Below are 18,908 nucleotides of genomic sequence, written 5' to 3' on the forward strand. Positions count from 1 at the left end.
AAAAAAAAAAAAAAAAAAAAAAAAAAAGCATTTATCTGGTCTTTGTCCCAAGGTTCCTGGGAGGAAACTGCTAAATCCTTGGAGTTTCCTGAGTGATAGGAGTGACTTTGTTGTTCGCCATGGGTGCCTGGGACCATGCCTGGGACCATACCTGGGTTTATGCAAGATCACTCAGAATGGGGGCTGAGCCCACCAGTAGAACCAACCACGTGATTAGAGGGTTGGGTCTCTGAGCCATGCACTAGCAGCCTGACCTCCTCTGGGGAGGGCGGGGGCTGGAGACTGACTTCAATCATGTGGATAGTGATTTGGTCAATCATGCCTACATAATAAAATCCCAACAAAAGCTGCAGACACTGAAGCTCAGAACTCCTTGGCTGGTGAATACACATGCATGTGCCGGGAGGGAAATGTGTCCTGAGGACACAGAAGTTTCGAGTTTGGGACCCTTCCAGACCTCTTCATTTGGCTGGTCCTGATTTTCATCCTTCATAATAACACTCTAGCTGGTACCGCAGTGCTTTCCTGAATTCTGTGAGTCATCCTAGTGAACTGTCGCACCTGAGGGGTAAGTGGGAACCCGCACGTCTGCGGGTTCCCACAGAGGCACGGGTGACTTGGGAACCCCCGGGCCTGCCGCTTGCGTCTGGAGTGAAAGCAGTCTTGGGAGGAGGATGCCCTCAGCCTGTGCAGGCTGTGCTAAGTCCAGGGAGTTAATGCCAGACTGCGCTGCAGGAGGAAAGGAAGAACCCTTTCTACAGTATATAAACTACGACAGTGGGATCCCAGTTAAAAGCCAAGGAATATCCTTTCTTTTATAACCTCTGAATAACCTCTGAATAACCTTTCAACCAGCTGTAGCACAAACACCCATGTAACAGTGGTCTCTTGGCTGGAGCTATCCCCCATGTTACAGGTGGAAAGACTAAGTTGTGTCATTAGCTCAAGGTCATAAGTTCTACTACTATAAGTTGGGAAAAAAAATAGAGAGTTTGCCTTTGACTCGAGTATTTTAGCCAACGTGAATGATGTTTCTTTCCCTACGCTAATATCAACTTAATTTACGAAAAACCCACAACGTGGGGAATTTGTCCTTTCAGAGATGTACACTTTGTGTTTCGGGGGGTGAAAAAGTCAAAATAATTACCTGCAATTCATCTCCTCCTGCTGGTGGCAGTAGTAAAACAAACATGTCAACCATGTCGGCAACAGCAAACTCCGACTGCCCCACACCTGGAATTTTAAATCACGCGTGTATACTGAAACATTCACGGGAATTTGACCTCCTCGACTCCCCTGACCACCACCTCCGCTCCAGTTCATCTGCTCGTACTCGCCATCACGCACTCGACCTGACCCCGCTCTAACCACCACCTCTGAACAATGTATTAAACGCCGCTGCCTCGCCTGAAGAGCAACGCTGGGGTCCTCCCCACCTCTGTCCAGCCCCCGCCCCCACCAGCGCGGTCTCTGACCGAGTGGAGAACGGGAAGACCTGCGCTCTCCCCTCGCTCTCGCTGCTCTTTCTCGGCTCCCCTTTCGTGGGTGAGCAGCTTGAGCGCCTGATTCTAACCTTAGACCATGTCTGGCAGCTGCCTTGCCTTCTTATCCCTCTATCACCCTGCAAAGCCCACCCGTGGATCAGTCCTACTGCCCGTGTCTCTCCTCCATTAAGTGTCCTGGAGAAATCCCTCAGCTGTGTGGACAGGCGCCACCGGAGGGTCATGGGCTCCAACATCGGCTACATCTTCCTCTTGGTACAGGAAAAGCGATGCCCCTGAACGCCTTCGGGCAGCTTCCTTCCTGTTTCCCACAGTGGCTACTACAGACGTTCACTGTCCCATAATCTCCCCACATGACAATGATTGATGACTGCGGCACCTGCTTCACGGCCAAACAGAGGCAGGGACGTCCTCAGCCTCCCCCCACAACCCCACAGAGAAGCAGAAACAACACACACTCCGCTCTGCTGCCTCCTCGCCGGGCCCAGTGTCAGAAGCATCGACTGAAGTCTGGCCTCTCCTTCCTTCCCACCTCCCCTGGGCTCTGGCTCTGCTTTATCTCCAACCTCCCCTTGTCTACAGGCTCCCGTCCCTCAAACATCCCACGAGTTGGGCTCAAGTCTTTCTCATCTGAAAACCAAACACAACCAAAAAATAAGAAGACAAAAACTCCCAACCTCCTGCCCTCATCACCGCACTTCTCACTTCCTCTTGATAGCTAAATGTCTGGAAAAAGGCAACTTATGCCCAACTTAGTCCTCACGCAACTACTTCACATTAACCGCAATCCACTTAAATCTGACTTCCACATGCCCCACTCCACTAAACCTCCTCTCCAACTCTCTCCTTCCTTGGTGGGGCAGAGACTTCTGGTTGCCCACGCAATGTTCATCCTTCCCTATTTCCTTCCCCCAGGTTCACCAGGGGCATCAGTGTCCCAGGTAAAAGACCACATCACCAGACCCCCCAGAGACCCCCCACATCACCAGTCAGCCAGAGATGTTAATGTGTGAAAGCAAAAGTCACTAGATGGCGTTTCCAGGAGAGTTCTTTCAAGACGGCAAAGCCAGCCAGGAGGTATACCGCTTCCGACCCCTTCCCCTTCCTTATTCCCCCTTCTTCCTTCCTTCTACCTGGAACAGGGAGGTGAGTTAGAGCTTCATCAGCTGTCTTTTATCCATGGGCAACCTTGAGGCTGGAAACTAAGTGCTAAGAATGGAGAGCAGGGAGAGCCCCCAGGGGCGCTGTAGAACCACCACGCCCTCTGGGCCTGCCTGCCTCCAGGCTTCTTTTATTTACAAAAAACACAAACAAACAAAACCCACCCTCTTCCTTGTTTGAGTCAGAGATAATCTGAGTCTCTGAAACATGCAGCCAAACACAACTTTCCGTTAATATGTGTGATTTTATGGTCCTCTTCCCCATTGATTCTCCTACCACTACTCAGGCAACTTTTCCTCCCTCTGCCCTTAGACGATGGACTCCTGGACTCTAGCCCATGTCTTCACTCCCTGCCTTCGTGCTCCATGCTCTAAGGATCCTGCGCAAAATGCAGTGCCCTGACTGGGCCACATTCGCTCACTCCTGTGTGTTTCGGTCAAGGCCCCTTAGCCCATACTTTACTTAACTCCAACCCTCCCTTCAAAACTGAGTTCAGGGGCTTCCCTGGTGGCGCAGTGGTTAAGAATCCGACTGCCAATGCAGGGGACAGAGGTTCGAGCCCTGGTCCGGGAACATCCCACATGCCGTGGAGCAAATAAGCCCGTACGCCACAACTACTGAAGCCCGCGCACCTAGAGCCCGTGCTCCGCAACAAGAGAAGCCACTGAAATGAGAAGCCTGTGCACCGCAACGAAGAGTAGCCCCCGCTCGCCACACACTAGAGAAAGCCCATGCGCAGCAACAAAGACCCAATGCAGCCAAAAAAAAAAAAAAAAAAAACTGAGTTCAACTGTCACCTCCTCCCTGAAGTCTTCCCTGATCCCCCAAATCTGAATCAGGTTGTGTCACAAACACTGATCACACAGTAATATAACAAATTGTCTCTCCACGGGAATGTGAAGTTCTTGGGGTTTCCTTTTCAGTATTTTCATTGTGTGTAACCACGTGCTAGGGATATAAAGGTGAGATAAAACATGAGGTGCCCAACTTCTCAGTGAATACTGCAGACATATGACTCTGCTTAAATAAAATGGGTGTTATGTTAGTGTTTCCATAGGTCATCCTAACGCTGACAGTTTCTACAGCACTGAAAACATACCACCTTGTATAACAGTTACCCAGACACAGGGCTCACCTTTCTTTTCTTTAAGGGTAAGGATTATAGTCTATATACTCGTATCTCCTACAGAGTCTGAGATAGCTTATATTTAATTACCTCTTTAGTAAGTATCTGCTGAACGAACAAAATGAAATTAGCCGTCATTCATCTTTATACAGCATTCGTTTTAATAGTATTTTATTGTTACAGAAGATCACACTCACCCACGGTTTCAATAAGAATTATGTCATATCCACCTCCTTCGCACAACAGAATAGCTTCGTTTGTAGTCCTTGTCACACCTCCTAAAGTACCTCTAGTAGGAGACGGCCTGATGTATGCATTCATATCTCTTGATAACTCAGTCATTCGGGTTTTATCACCTAAGAGTGACCCTAAAACACACAGTTACATTTTACAATCATGGAACACCTATAAGGGCCAATTATCAATCAGCCAATTCCTAGGGGAAGTGCTTCAGGACATTTCTCCCCAAACCTCAAATTGTATTTCATATTATTAAGCTTTTTTCCAACACCATGTATGTAATGATGCCAAATTAATCTATTTAATGTTTTAAGCCCCTCAACACCTATAATGGCTCCCACTGACTAGGGGTTCAAATCTAGATTCTTCAGTCTTGCATTGGAGGCCCTCAGAATGTAGCCTACCTTACCTGTCCAATTTCAGCTTCACTAATCCCCAAATCAATCTTCCATTCCAGTTGGGGTGGTTTCTTTACTGTCCTCTTAACGTTGCTGTGTTTATGGTTCTCAGCTGGGAGTGATTTTTTTCCCCCAGAGGATACTTAGCAATGTGTAGAGATATTTGTACTCGTCACAACTGGAGGGAAGGGTGTTCCTGGCATCTGGTAGGTAGAGATCAAGGATACTGCTAAGCATCCTTCCATGTGCAGGACAGCTGCCCACAACAAAGAATGTCATTAGTGCCAAGGTTGAGAAACTCTGCTTTAACTGAGTTGCTTGTCTATAGGACCATGTCTTACATATTTTGTACACTGAATGCTTGTTCACAGTAGGCAATTAATGTAATGCCTGTGGAATAGAACCGTTGCTGTTTCCGTGTGTACTGCAGTATTCTGGCAAACACCAGTACCTGCAAATTCTAGAAGACTGAAAGCCCCGGAATTAGTGAAATTACCTTTACCTTCTCTCCTTTAGCCACGTAGTAACATCTGAAGGTGTAGTGCTGTTCTAACCTGAATTTTAATTTCTGCTCAAGAGCTAACCTTTCCAAAGCTGCTGCTAAACACTGAGGAGTCCCTTAAAGATATGATCGTTTCCCTGATGATTCCAGTTTTGACTTCTCATAGGTTCTAATGCCCCAGCATACACCTACCACAGAGCTCGACTACCTTATTTCCTGTACATAAAACTTTGTTCTAAAGTAATTTTCTGGGTGAAATCATCTCTGTGTAAGTCAACAGTCTGCCAAAGCTACACTTTAAATTATTATCCTATAGATCCTAACACACCGAACTAAAACATTTATGAAATTACTCTCCCATATAATTGTCTTTGCCAGTGAATCTAAAACTGGTGACTGCAGAGCCTTAGGGAGGTCTCCAAGCTCCCACTGCAGGGGGCCCGTGAGTCCAAAGCACAACAAGGATTGACTACAGGCTTCTCAAACTTCAATGGAATGCTATTTTCAAATGTATCTACTGTTAAAATGAAAAGGTAAGAGTGTCCTGTTTATCCTTGCACAGTTTTTTCTTTCAGAGTCTTTGTATTTTTACCTGAGAAAAGGACCTTCATTTTTGGTTTGAGAAAGGTTAGCAACCACATAGCTGTGTAACTTCCATCAGGTTATCTTATGTCACCATTTCCGCTACTCTTATCTCAAACTATTATTTTCTTTCGCTATTGCAAGTATTCTAGAGTATTGTGAATGTGGGAGGAAAGTCTCTGCACCTGTGTGAAAATGAAGGCCACTATAAATAAATTCTTTGTTCAAGTGCTTACCTTTCACAAAGTTCTTAGACTATAAAAAAGGATAATACACTGACATGGATTTAATCTTGAACTTTGCGAGTATAAATTTTACTTTACGGTTAACCCTTTCATTATAGTGAATCAAAAACTGTGAATGTTCTCAGCTAAATTTCTCAATGGATGGTAACAGGAATTGTTGTCCACCTCTCTATTGACCTAAAGCCCCTGAAATATGATATTGTATTTATTTTTTAGCATTAAACCCACATGATATAAACCAAACCCTTCCACAAAACACCCTGTATTTCCCCCTTCGCAACACACATTACATTGTAATGGCCTGCATGCACCTGTCTGTTTCCCTCGTGAGATATAAAGCTCCATAAGGCCAAGAGAACTGCATCTTATTCAACATTAAACAACGCAGTACCTTTTTTGTACAGGGCCTCGCCTACGATAGGTGCTGAAATACTTGTTAAATGAATAACTGTCATGTGAGATGCTTCAATCATCAAGAGGGGTAAGGGAAGAAAAGGCTTTCCTGAGTATTTATATAGTATGATTTATGTTTCCCTTAAATGATCCTTTGGGGAACTTAGTTTATTCATTTTATCTCTGATGAGCTGCGAGTTAAACTTTGAGTGACTGCATGACCTCAAATCAGTAATTGCCGAGCACTGTGTGCAACGTTCTAGGCTAAGTGCTGCCAGGAACAGAGTATATCACACGGTCCCTCTAAGAGCTTTCTGTTTAACTGAACATGTAATATAAACAGGTGACAAGTTAAATAGAGCATGAAGATTTTGTTTAAGCTTGAGAAGAGACGTTACAATATGGGGAAATTACTGAGTAAGAAGCCATTTTCTGAACTGCGTGGGGGCTGATGGAGCCGGGAAAAACAATAGAAGGAAAAGGGGCTGAGCCTCAGGTATGATAGACAAAGGGGTGAAACTGACTTTTGATCATATGCAACTTCTGGCACCTGTTCTCCTAGTTCTCTACGTACCCAGGCTACTCCTAGGTTACCTGTAAGCTAACCTCCCCTGGAGAACCCGATGCCCCAAACACCTCCCTCAGCCTCCACCTCACACCCACCACCTCCCTTCCTTCACTGAGACCAAACTCAGCCAGAGGTTAGAAGACACCCGTCTGTGCAGATCCCCCCTAAACTGCAACAGAGAGCTGGCTCCACTCCACAGGCCCCTCCTCTGCAATTTACGAAGCAGCAGCAATACTCACCACCGCTAGTACAAGAAGAAGGGTCCACAGCCAGCACAGATAATTTGTGCCCTCTCTCAGTAAGCATTTTTCCAAAATATTCTATAAAGGTTGACTTCCCAGCACCAGGAGGCCCAGACAATCCTACAGTGGAGACAGACTTTGTAATTTAATGAAATAAATGAAATCAGCACCATGACGAGTTCTATTAAAACACCAGACTACCTTCTACTTCTCCTAATTTATGAAAACCACCGTTAACGTAGTTTAACACTTCCTAAAGCGGTAAACGAAAATCTACCTATTTATCTAGTCCCTGAATAATAGGGATACAGGAGGGAGAGAAGTCAAAGTTCCATATGTTCACCAGATTCACTTTTAAAAATTACAAAAGGTGACCTGCCTTTTTAGTATAACGTAGAGCTTTTGGGGCAGACTTCATTGCCTATGTTGTTAATGTGGTGAATGTCTCCAACATCTGCCCACCTCTCATCATGATCAGTGATTGTTCCACCCACCCCGATTCTGTCCATGCTATGTTCCCACCGGAAGAACAACTCATTACTCCAGAAATTCCCAGTGATTGAGAAAATAATTTTCTACTTATGAAATACAATTTTTTCATCTCACTCATAACTCAAAGAAAATAATATAAACTGAATCCTGAAAAAAGAAACTTTTTTTTTTTAAATCTTAAGAAAGGCAGGAAATTCCCCTACTTGGAGAGTTAGCAGAGCATGGCAGGCAAGAACACAAACTCTGGAGCCAGCCGGCCAGTTCTATTTCTAGCTCTACCTCTTATGAGCTGTGTCATCTTGGGCAAGTCACGTAATCATTCTGTACCTAAGTATATTCTGCCATAAAATGGACATAAGAGCACCTATTTCTTCAGGGTATTGTGAGGATCAGATGAGTTGATTTTGCAATATGTTTAGAATAGCACATGGCATCAAAAGATATATATGTTCAATAAAATCTATAAAATATAAGCACTTACTTGTAACTACATAAAGTATGAATGGCATATGGTATGCTTGGCGACATACCACAATCTTCAGGGCAGGTCTCTGTCTTAATGGGTGCTGAATAAACATTTGTTGCTTTTATTTACCATGGTGATAAAACAACTGCAACAAAGACTCAGGTTTATCTGGCCTCATAAGGTCCGGATGGAAGAAGCAGAATACTGCTGCAAATTTATGAGTTGCTAGTTACATATGAGTTGCTGGTTAACCAGGTATTTCTGGACATTTTCTCTTCAAAGATTCTCTACAGCCTAATAAGTAAACACTCTGTCATAACTGGAATTTCTCTTTGGGAATTTGCTATTTTGTCCACAATACATAAAGAGTATTAACACCCAGCGCAGTACTCTCAGAAAGAGAGTCCCCGCAGTGAGGGCAGAAGAATAAGGTGCGGGGGAAATGTGGACTAGTACAAACAGCAGTTGGTGAGCTCTTTTGGAAATTATCTTTAAAGCATTAGGCCCCATTACCCTAAAATCTAGGAGGTTTTAGGCCCCATACTGCAAATAAACTGAGACGTAAGTAATGCCAATTCACTTTTAAGTGTATTTACTCATTCCTCACACAATTTATGCACTTTGTCCACCATTTTAAGTTGTTTATAGTGCGAGGGTTGGTTGGAATCACCTAGTTTGCCATCATGAAAGGCGCTCGCTCCACCCAAAACTTGCTTAATTCCTTCTGGTCAATCACGTCTAGATTGTTCTATAATGCACAGCTTCGAAAATATAACAAGCTTATTTTCAATTACAGAAACAGGTCAGCTGTTCAAGAGGTGAACACCTAATATTTTTAGACAGCAAATGAACATGGTGTCTCCTTTAAAAGGCATTTTGGTATTGAGCTGTGTGTGCTTAGTGCCAAGCCATTTCCGGAAACTCTAATAAACAAGTATCTGAGGGACCTCCCTGGTGGTGCAGTGGTTAAGAATCCACCTGCCAATGCAGGGGACACGGGTTCGTGCCCTGGTCCGGGAAGATCCCACATGCCGCAGAGCAACTAAGCCCATGCGCCACAACTACTAAGCCTGCGCTCTAGGGCCCGCGAGCCACAACTACTGAGCCTGCATGCCACAACTACTGAGCCCACCTGCCTAGAGCCCGTGCTCCACAAGAGAAGCCACCGCAATGAGAAGCCCGCGCACCGCCAACGAAGAGGGGCCCCCGCTCGCCGCAACTAGAGAAAGCCCGCGCGCAGCAACAAAGACCCAACGCAGCCAAAAATAAATAAATAGAATTAAATAAAAAAAGTATCTGAACGAAGTGAGACTTGCTTAGAGAAAAGACTGACGAAACACCTAAGAAGTAGAATTCTGAAATGTGATAAGGATAATTATGGTTGCTATAACCACAACAGCAGGGAAGTCACTTTAGACTATCAAGCAGAAGTTCTACTGAGAGAAAGGAGTAAACTGGTGAACAGTTCTTCCTGAGCACGTTTCTGTTCTGGGAGCCACAGTGAGATCCCTGCCAAAAGAGGAATCTCACCTTATTCTCTTAAAATACAGAGCCTTCGTTCAAATGGCCATTGCATTTCCCACCACGTAACAAGACTAATATTTACAAAGAAAAGGCATTCAAAATTCATTCCAAAATTCTGCAAGGACAAAAAAATCCTAAAAAAGCTATTTAGACTTATTTTAAAAGAAGAGAGAATTTAGAAAAATATTTACTGGACAAAAAACAAAACAAAAAAACCCCAAAAAAACAAAGACTGACCCACTCGAAATGCTAATGGTTTTCCTTTATTTAATTTCTCTTGTTCTCTGTGGCGGACTAACACTTTCTGAAGAAGCACCTGGGCTAGCTCTTTTTTCCTGTTGTGAGTTGATTCTATAAGAGTTATGGCCTCTGCCAAGCAGGCCCTTTGCCCTTGGATTAAACCAGTATAAAGCTCATCCACAAGCCTTTGTTCTTTATCAGAAAGTCCTTCTGTCTGTTCCTTTAAGGTTGTTTGTAGACATAATTTTCTTGTTAAACCATTTGACGGCAGCATCCACTTTGCATGATAGAGTCCGAGAGAACTGAATGGCTGAGCACATGGGATTCCTGATCTGAGGTGAGTACTTGAGGGTAAGATGAAGTGGTAACGTCGGTAAAGTGTTCTTAAGAGGACTTTAAGGAAGTCCCGATGAGGATGTTGGAGCAGCATGGGAATATTCATTTTGCTTGTAACTGAAGAAATGGCTGGACGTTTTTTGGTTCAGTGCAATTCGTGACTCCCTAAGAGAAAGAAAAACATATTTTGCCAGTTCAACATGCAACTAAGATACTGAAGTAGTAAAACTGCAAGCTTAGTGTTCTCCCTAGATTCTGAAACACACATAATCAGGGGTTTGGGTTGTACAGAGGCATGAAAGTTTCTTCCCAAACTTAAGAGCAAGGACTCCTTCCTTGCCCACAGTTAATATTCAGAGTAACCCAAATCATGAAACTACTGCTCTGCTGTGAAGTCCAGTACACATTAAAATCTTCTTTTAAACAAAAAACAAACATACCAAAAAAAAAAAAAAAAACCCAATAGAGTAGAAATTCTATGTCATGATTATTTTCTTCCGTCTACAAACCTTACATCCATCATAAGGATTTCCTCAGATCGAATATACACTATTCCGAAGCTCATTCAAAAGGTTAAAAAAAAATCCCTCTGATGCTGGCCTTTTATTCATCTCCATAAAAGAAAGGTGATTAGTAAGGCAGGCATTCAGGCAAAAGTTTAGATCCATGTATGTATTCAATAGACTCACCTGGCACACAGATATACACAAAGAATGGCCTAACATAAGCACACAAGCCACCACCACAAGCCTTCGTGTGAAATGAACCGTGAGGACTGTCTGGAACCTGATCCAGGGCATCTCAAAGGACGGTCAGAACCACCTTGGTGCGTATTAAAAATGCTTATCCCGGGGCTTCCCTGGTGGCGCAGTGGTTGGGAGTCCGCCTGCTGATGCGGGGGACACGGGTTCGTGCCCCGGTCCGGGAAGATCCCACATGCCGCGGAGCTGCTGGGCCCGTGAGCCATGGCCGATGAGCCTGCGCGTCTGGAGCCTGTGCTCCGCAACGGGAGAGGCCACAACAGTGAGAAGCCGGCGTACCGCAAAAAAAAAAAAATGCTTATCCCCAGCCCCAGGAATCAGAATCTCCGTGGGTAAGCACACTAAAGTTTGAGCCACTATGGGATTGGATGAGGACCCTTCACTTAGATTTACTGATATTCTCCGCTTCAGACTGTATTAGACAATGAAGGCTGACAGGGTCCACTGAGAGTCAGGGGAGTGCGGAGGTTATGAGCCAGGGCCACTCTGCGTCTCTGCCACTTAAGCTATCATGTCCTTGGGCAAGTTACTTAACCACTCTGTGCCTCAGCTTCCTCTTGAGTTAAGAGAATAGAGAAGAGACTAGGAAAGCCAGGACAAAATGAGTTAATTCATATAAAAGGCTGGGAACAGTGCCTAGAACATAGTAAGAGCTCAATAAACATTAGCTCTTAATACTACGACACCAATTTATAAAACTTTAGTAAAAATTAGGTCATAGACCTAGCTTCCAGTGGCAAACTAAAATTTACAGACAAACAATACATAACACCTACCAAGTCTGCATTTATGATTATTTGAAATTTTTGGTTTTCAAGTACCTTGTAGCACATGAAATAAATTACCTTGTGGCTCCCAAGTCCCTCTCTAAATTGTGTTCCAAGGCCAGCACAAAATTAAGTTTAGCTAATTAATGTTTTATTAGGAAAAAGAAGAAACATTTTAAGATTTTTTTATTGTTAGAAGTATAACTGCTCATCATTTTACTGTTAGTCTTCTAAAAGGACAATTTATTTTAAAATGTGTAAAAATGTTTCTAAAAAACAATTTAAAAACATCCACTACCGCCCTTCACATAAACACACAAAAAGACATTTAAAACAAACAAAAAAAAAATTAAGAGGTGCTCTATTCTGGCTCTCTTTCGATACCACCTTTAAACACACTTCTTTCTCATACATACCACCACCACTGCCACCAGACTAGAAAGTGCACAGGCAAGGCTATTTTCTGAGCAGGTACTACCTTCCAGGTCCCAGGCTAGGTTGGTTACAAAAATAATAGCGATAATAGTGTCTTTGAGGGTGGTGACAGTGATATTTTATTATGTTCCAGTCACTGCACTATAAACTTCTGTATTAGTATTCTAAGGCTGCTGTGACAAATTAACCACAAACTCGGTGGATTAAAACAACAGAAATTTATCCTTTCATGGTTCTGGAGGCTGGAAGTCAGAAATCAATGTGTTAGCAGGATGTCACTCCCTCCAAAGGTTCTAGAAGGGGACTCTTCCCTGCAGGGGTCCTCAGCTCACGGCTGCAACACTCCAATCTCTGCCTGTCTTCACACGGCCTACTCTTTGTGTCTCTCCTCTGTGCAGCCATCTGTTGTTGAATTGGGACCATTCAGATAATCCAAGATGATCTCACCTCAAGATCCTTAACTTAATTACATCTGCAAAGACCCTTTTTCCAAATAAAGTCACATTCTCAGGTTCCAGGGATTAGCACGTGGACATATCTCTTTGGAGGCCACCATTCAATCCACTACACCTCCTTAGGTGGACACCCTCCTCATCTTACCCTCAATGACGTAATCCCAGCACTTCAACAGCTCACAGAGTAATAAACACCGTGTCCAAAGAAAGAACAATGTGCTGTGGGAACAGACAAGGTTACAGAAGCTAACTCTCCTGTGGGAGGAGAGGGTTCAAGTCATGGAGGAGACTATGTCAGGGCTGGGTCCGAAAGGTTAAGCAAAGCTGAAGAAGGATGAGGCAGGCCTTCTAGGCTGAGGACATACTTGTACAGAGGCCGAGCTGGGACCTGGTCTCTTCCCTGCCACATCAGAGAAGACTGAGTAGTTCAGTGAAGCAGAAACCTGGCATACATACATACGGAACTAGTGATAAAAAATGAAGCCCAATCAGGATGTAAACTGAGGCCAAGGAAGTAGATGTTGTCTTGGTGGAGGAGAAACAACAGAGATCTTCAGGGACGGCAGTGACCTAATCAACTTCGGTGTTTAGGAGATAATACTAGGAGCAGCGGCAAGAGGTCGACTGACCAGATCCTGGTAACATACAGCCCAGCCTAGCAAAGACCCAAAAGAGATGATGGGGACCTGGGCCAAGGCAAGGCATTAAGGGACGGAGAGGAGAAGCCGGATTCAAGACCCTCTTGTCCACACTAGGATCCCCAAAGCTTGCCATGGAGCCTGGTGCACTGCAATTGTTCAAAAAAATACTAATCTGAACTCATTTCATTTCCTTCTTGCTTGTCACTCAAGAGTTAATGAACCATTTTCAAATACTTTATTTCACTTTATTCTCCCAGACAATTCCATAAGGACAGTTGGATAGTTATTACTATTCTCATTTAATAAAGGGAAACCAAGAGTGAGTTAGGTGACTACAGTCATAACCAGTGGTAGGGCCAGGACTCAAACCCAGGTCTTTTGACTCTCTGTGGCATTTTGTCTTAATAAATTGCTTTAGAATAGAGGAGAGCTCCTTTGGCTAAGAGAGAAATAGATATTAGTAACTCTGCCCCTCCCAAAGTGGAGCAAAGAATGGATTCGATTTAAAACATGCCCTTTTATGAATTCCAGATCTTGGTGTCAACTCTAGATTCTCATATAAAAAGAGGAGTGGAGTCATGCCACATTAAGGGAACACCAAATAACCCTCCACATTTGAGTATGGAATGATTATGGCAGGCTGTTTATCTTCATTTTGTTTCTTTTTCTTTCTCTCTCTTTTTCCCCCCTGAGGCCAAGATGAAAAATTAGTTTACATTTTCTGTGCAAACCTTATCAGTAGGAGATCCCAATAATGTATTAGGTGACAGAACAGACCAAATTTCTAAAACTTTTAAATGTTTTCTTGCTCCACAGAATAATTCACACCTGACAACGAAGTACACAACATAGTCAAACTCATTTTAACCACATCAACCAGATTTTAAAGGAGTTCGTAAATTTTTTAAAAGCCAATATAACTCTGCCTTGTATGAACACCTTTCTGCCCTTATTTACATGTCGCAGGCAGAACAGACTAAGTCTACTGGAGTGGCAAAGTCATGCAGGTAGGGAGAAGGCCTTCCCATCTGCTCATGTAACTAAGCAGCTTTTCCTGCTTTCTTACGGAAGGAAATCTAATAACCTGGCCAATAATCAAATCAAACTGTTTCGATGAATTTTCACAACTCTTAAGAGTATGGTTTCATCCTACAATTTTAAACCGAGCACTACCAAAATAAGAGAAATTTTGCAGCATTTACAACACACAGTAAGATGCCTCAAAGCACCGCCATTCCTAATAAAGCAGAATGTCAACTTATTAATATATAATGAAAAACATCAAGTAAGCAAAAATACTGAAATAGGTTGGGTAAGTGCATCCCCTTCCCTGAGAGAGGGTTCATATGGACAGCAGCATTTTAAGGTGTTAGTTTTCCACATTTGTTTTCCTCCAAAATATCTTTTATATCCATTCCATTCTCTCCACCATCATGTCCACATTACTATGATTTTCAAACTCGTGTCAAAGTCCATAGGAAGAAATACACTTACATCAGTCAACACACAGGCATATATATAACTAAAATAAAAGTTTCATAAAACATTATTTAACCCTATTACATGTGATATCCTCTAATACTCTTTTCTATTTTTTCTTAAAATGCAGATTGCAATCTCCCAATAGGCAGAAACTACTATAGCCATTTCTATGGCAGTTATTAACCATCTTCCTTCCATACTACCACTTATCCTCATAAAATGTAAATCTGACGATATCACTCCACTGCTTAAAACACTTTAAAAGTTCCCTCTATCTTATCTTAAAAAAATTGTTTTCTATGATTTACCTGTTCATTCATTCAGCAACTATTGAGAATCTACCATATGCTAGGCACTCTGCTAAGGCCTTGGAATACACTCGTGTACAGGTCCAACATGGCTCCCAACACCATGAAGTTTACAATCCAGCCAAGACAGTCATTACATAAATCTTTCATACTCTTTATGAGCGCTCTTATCCACTTCTCCAACTTAACTCATCCCCCTCCTTCACTTTTACCATACTGCTGTAACTATTCTGATCTGCACAAAGGTTCCAGAAAAACCCACACTCTTTTATACAGCTTGGTCATTGTCCGTGATGTTCCTTCTGATTGGAATGCCTTAATCATCTCACAAATTCCTCCTCAGCTGTCAAGACCAACTCAAGAGTCTCCTCCTCTATAGACAGTTCCCTGGCCTCCTTTCTATACCCCTTCAGTCAGCATTTCTATCTCCTGTCATCATGTACTGGTCACATCCCTCTATTACAGTGCTAATCACATCGTTTTGTGACCATTTTTTAAGATGTCAGTCTTGCCTAGACCGAGTTATCACTGGATCCACAGCATAAGTTTATGGCTCACAGAATAAATGAATGAATGTACACTAGAGTTTTGTATGGGTCAGTAACTCCATTATGCTGATTACTCAGTTGATCAGTGTTTGAAAACTTACATTTTTCTAGATTTCACGGTATAAATATATTTTTAGGACTTCCTTCTTAAAATCTATTTCAGTATATGGATGTTTTCCTTCATTAAAAATTTGCTCGGCAGCAGCCAGTCTGACTTGGAATATTTGTCTTGAAATTGATCCAATGAATATTCTCAATTTCAATAATTACTCTGGCAAGAAAAAGCATCCAGGATTTCCAAAATCAATACATTAGGTCAGTGTCTGCGGCGCGGCACAGTTCATACAGGCGAAGCAGTGTTACACCATGTGTTTCTATTCCTCAATGCTAATCACTTCTGATGTGAAGATAAGTTGTCAGATGCCATTGATCTGGTTACCATCTCCCATCATCCCCACAGGAGGCTTTACTTTCTTCTTTTCAAATAATTTCAGGAAATTTTGGTAGAACAGAATGACTTTTTAAACAAGCGGCTTTTAAACAGGTCGCTGTTATAGCAGAGTAATACAGAACACATACTGAAGTCATGCAGGGAATATTCTAAAGTTCTCTGTCCACTTTACCTTTTATCACTCTCTGTTAAGACTATTTCCCAATTTCTACTTTTAGGTTTCAATCTTCTGAGGAAGTCTTGATTTTTCTAAATTCCATCACCAGTCAGTGTTCTGATTCATTTCCACTGCTACTACCCTAGTTCAAACCTGAACTAGTCTTAAGGGGCTCTGAGACTAGCTATGGGACCTGGGTAGTCTCTGCTATTCTCCATATGAAAATATTAAGACTTACACATCAAGGTCAAAGTGAGTATGAAATGAAATTGCGTGCATGAGAGGGCCTGGCATCCACAGGTGTTCATCAACTTTAAGGAACCTTCTTTTCTCTCTTCCCCAGTCCTCCATCTTGGACGTCACAGCAAGACTCATACTGAACCATGAATGTGATCTCCTTACTAATCCACCTCAAATTCCTCCAATAGTTTCCGACACCCTAGGACAGTAGTTCTTAAAGTGTGCTCCCAAGACCAGTAGCATCTCCATCAACTGAGAACTGGTAAGAAGGGGATATTCTCAAGCCCCACCCCAGACCTTCGGAATCAGGAACTCTGAAGGTGGAGGCCAAGCCTGCCACCGTCTCACAAGCCTGCCAGGTGATTCTGATGTAAGCTCAAATTTGAGAACCAGTGCCAGAGGATAAAGTCCAGTCTGGTATCGAAGGGTTTACCAAACCAGTTTTTCTCCATTTACTGTACTTGCCTTCTCAGACCCCCTCCTAAGGAGTTTACTAATTATCTTCCAAACCTGCTGTTCACTTTCCCCACTGAGATTTTACTCACTCGTTACATCTTTCCCCTCCATGACACCTCTCCATTTCAACCCAGCTTAAACCCCAGTTTTCTTAAATCCCCTCCTATCAGTTTCCGGGAATTTCTTGCTCTTTTGATTCCAGTTATTTCTGAGTACTCAGGTGATAATCTGCAGATGTCACAAACTCCCTGTTCCTGGCCCACAGAGGGTGTGTGAGTGCATAACTGCAGGTTGCCAACAATATTAAAAATCAAGAAAAAGCACAAAGAGATTTTTGGCCTGTGTTGGAGAAAATCGTATCTGTGTATGAGGGACCCACATTCCCACATGGCAACAATCAGCGGAGGGGTACTCATTTCAAGCATTCACCAGCACTTTCCATGCCAAATAAAGGATTTTCGGTATCTTCAAATATCTCAAGCTGTAACTTACATTTCTTACCATTATGTAACTTTTCGCGTTTCTTTGTCTCTCCTAATAGAATACAGCCCTTAAAGGAACTGAACTGTCTGGTTCTTATTACCTTGCACACAAAACAATATGAAGTTTTTACTACATAAAAGAACATTCTGGACATTGTAGACCCCAAAATGATTAGGAATCTGCACAGGCTTTCGGGAAACTTTTGGTTTTCTACCAACTTGGAAATGCTATAGTAGTGTTTGTTTTCCAAAGTATATGTATTAAGGCACAACTCTCAAGATAATTAAATTTTTTCAGGTCATTCTGGCTTAGATTGTCTTTCATTTTCTAATGATAAAAACAAATTATCTGAATACAATATGTCTGCTGGAAGAGACCTAGTCCGCGCCCGGCACAGTATTTGACAGAACCTAGATGCTGTTTGTGACTTTCAGTTTGAACCCTATTTTTTTTTTGCACCCTATTTTTATATCCTGGATTTTATTCCATAAAAGATGAGTTTCAATTTCCCTCTTTGGCAGTAGCTAACCTGGACTATTATGCCTTTTTCCGACCCATCCTCTGGTTAACCATTAGGTTTGGCAGCGGCAAGGGACCAGCCACCTTACCAAAACTGCCTTACTGGGGCACAACGGTAAACTCACAAGCCTGTCCAAAATGATGAAAATTTTAAAACGCTGTTTAAAGAGAATTTCCTTTCTAAGGAGAAAACCAACCTCTGAACCCATTTTGCCAACGCCTGCTTGTCCACACACTTCCCGCACCCCCGACATTATCCAACTCAATAATAGTCTCTTCTTCCTTCCCCCTCCCCAAATCCTCCAGGGGGCGCCGCGACGCCGACATGGGCTCCCCGACGACCCGAAGCGGGAACCCCGCCGGACTCCGGACGCCGCGCGCAACCCCCAGCCCCTACTCACCCACCCGCGACCACGGAAGTACAGCCCAGCCCCGCCCCTCCCCGCCCCTTCCGCCGGGCCGATTCGCCCCGCCCCGCGCTCGCGGGCGCGCAGGCGCAGTGCCCACTGCCGGCGCGTGGGGCAAGAGGAGCGGCCGGGGACCGGGCGGCGGCGTGGGGTGTGGCCTGGGTCTCGGCGGGCTTGGCCGCGAGTTATGTGGCGGAGGGCCTGTGAGCCTTGAAGGCCTGCGGGCCTGCGTAGCGTAGGGAGGTCCGCGGGGCGCCGGGCAGCCGTCAAGGAAGTGCAGCTGGGGAGGGCGCTTGACGGTGTTCACGCGTAGCTTTTGCTCTCCTCTAGCTCCAGATCGCCTCCGAAGGTCGAGGGTAATGTCCATCCTCTCCCGGGCTTGGCGCTCCGCGAAGCCCGGGAGATGGAGCCCGAGTCCAGCCCGGCGCCCGCATCCTGCGGCGGTCCAGAGACGCAGACCTCTTCCTGACTCTCCCTGGAAGCTAAGAAGTATGGGGTGAAGGGTGGGACATGGGGACGTTTGACAGTCTGGTGAAATTAAGGGAACTCAAACTCCGCAAAGCAATTTCCAACCTGTGGGAGTAAATGCTCAACGTTCTGTACAACTCAAGCTTTTAAAGCATTGCGTGGTTTTAAACAGCGGAAGGGCTCGCAATTTTTTCTCTTAAAAGTTACCCATTTGTATTGATTAATATTTCGTGAGTTGTACCAAAAGCAAGGACTCACGCTCACCGCCCTTGGAAAGTCGTCAGAGGGGGCGAGGCTCTCGCCTGAAATGGAG

The 18,908-nt window shown here is 43.8% G+C and overlaps 1 protein-coding gene across 3 annotated transcripts in view; it reads right to left on the reverse strand.

Annotated features, from left to right (window-relative positions):
- MMAA (metabolism of cobalamin associated A) overlaps nucleotides 1–18,146 on the reverse strand; it is a 22,431-nt gene extending 4,285 nt beyond the window's left edge. Inside the window, exons 1-5 of one of the 3 annotated variants that reach the window (XM_024736188.1) lie at nucleotides 18,122–18,146; nucleotides 9,679–10,182; nucleotides 6,957–7,079; nucleotides 3,987–4,157; nucleotides 1,148–1,233 (exon numbers count right to left, since the gene is read on the reverse strand). In XM_024736188.1, the coding sequence (XP_024591956.1) occupies nucleotides 1,148–1,233; nucleotides 3,987–4,157; nucleotides 6,957–7,079; nucleotides 9,679–10,123 (825 nt within the window). In that variant the 5' untranslated portion in view covers nucleotides 10,124–10,182; nucleotides 18,122–18,146. Of the gene's footprint in view, nucleotides 1–1,147; nucleotides 1,234–3,986; nucleotides 4,158–6,956; nucleotides 7,080–9,447; nucleotides 9,593–9,678; nucleotides 10,183–17,219; nucleotides 17,271–18,121 lie in introns of those variants that run through there. The other 2 variants (XM_024736189.1, XM_024736190.1) reach the window with 2 other exon arrangements.
- Between the last annotated feature and the right edge of the window lie 762 nt (nucleotides 18,147–18,908).

Source organism: Neophocaena asiaeorientalis, unplaced genomic scaffold (assembly GCF_003031525.2).
Source record: "Neophocaena asiaeorientalis asiaeorientalis breed wild unplaced genomic scaffold, Neophocaena_asiaeorientalis_V1.1 scaffold7, whole genome shotgun sequence".
NCBI classification, from domain to species: Eukaryota; Metazoa; Chordata; class Mammalia; order Artiodactyla; family Phocoenidae; genus Neophocaena; species Neophocaena asiaeorientalis.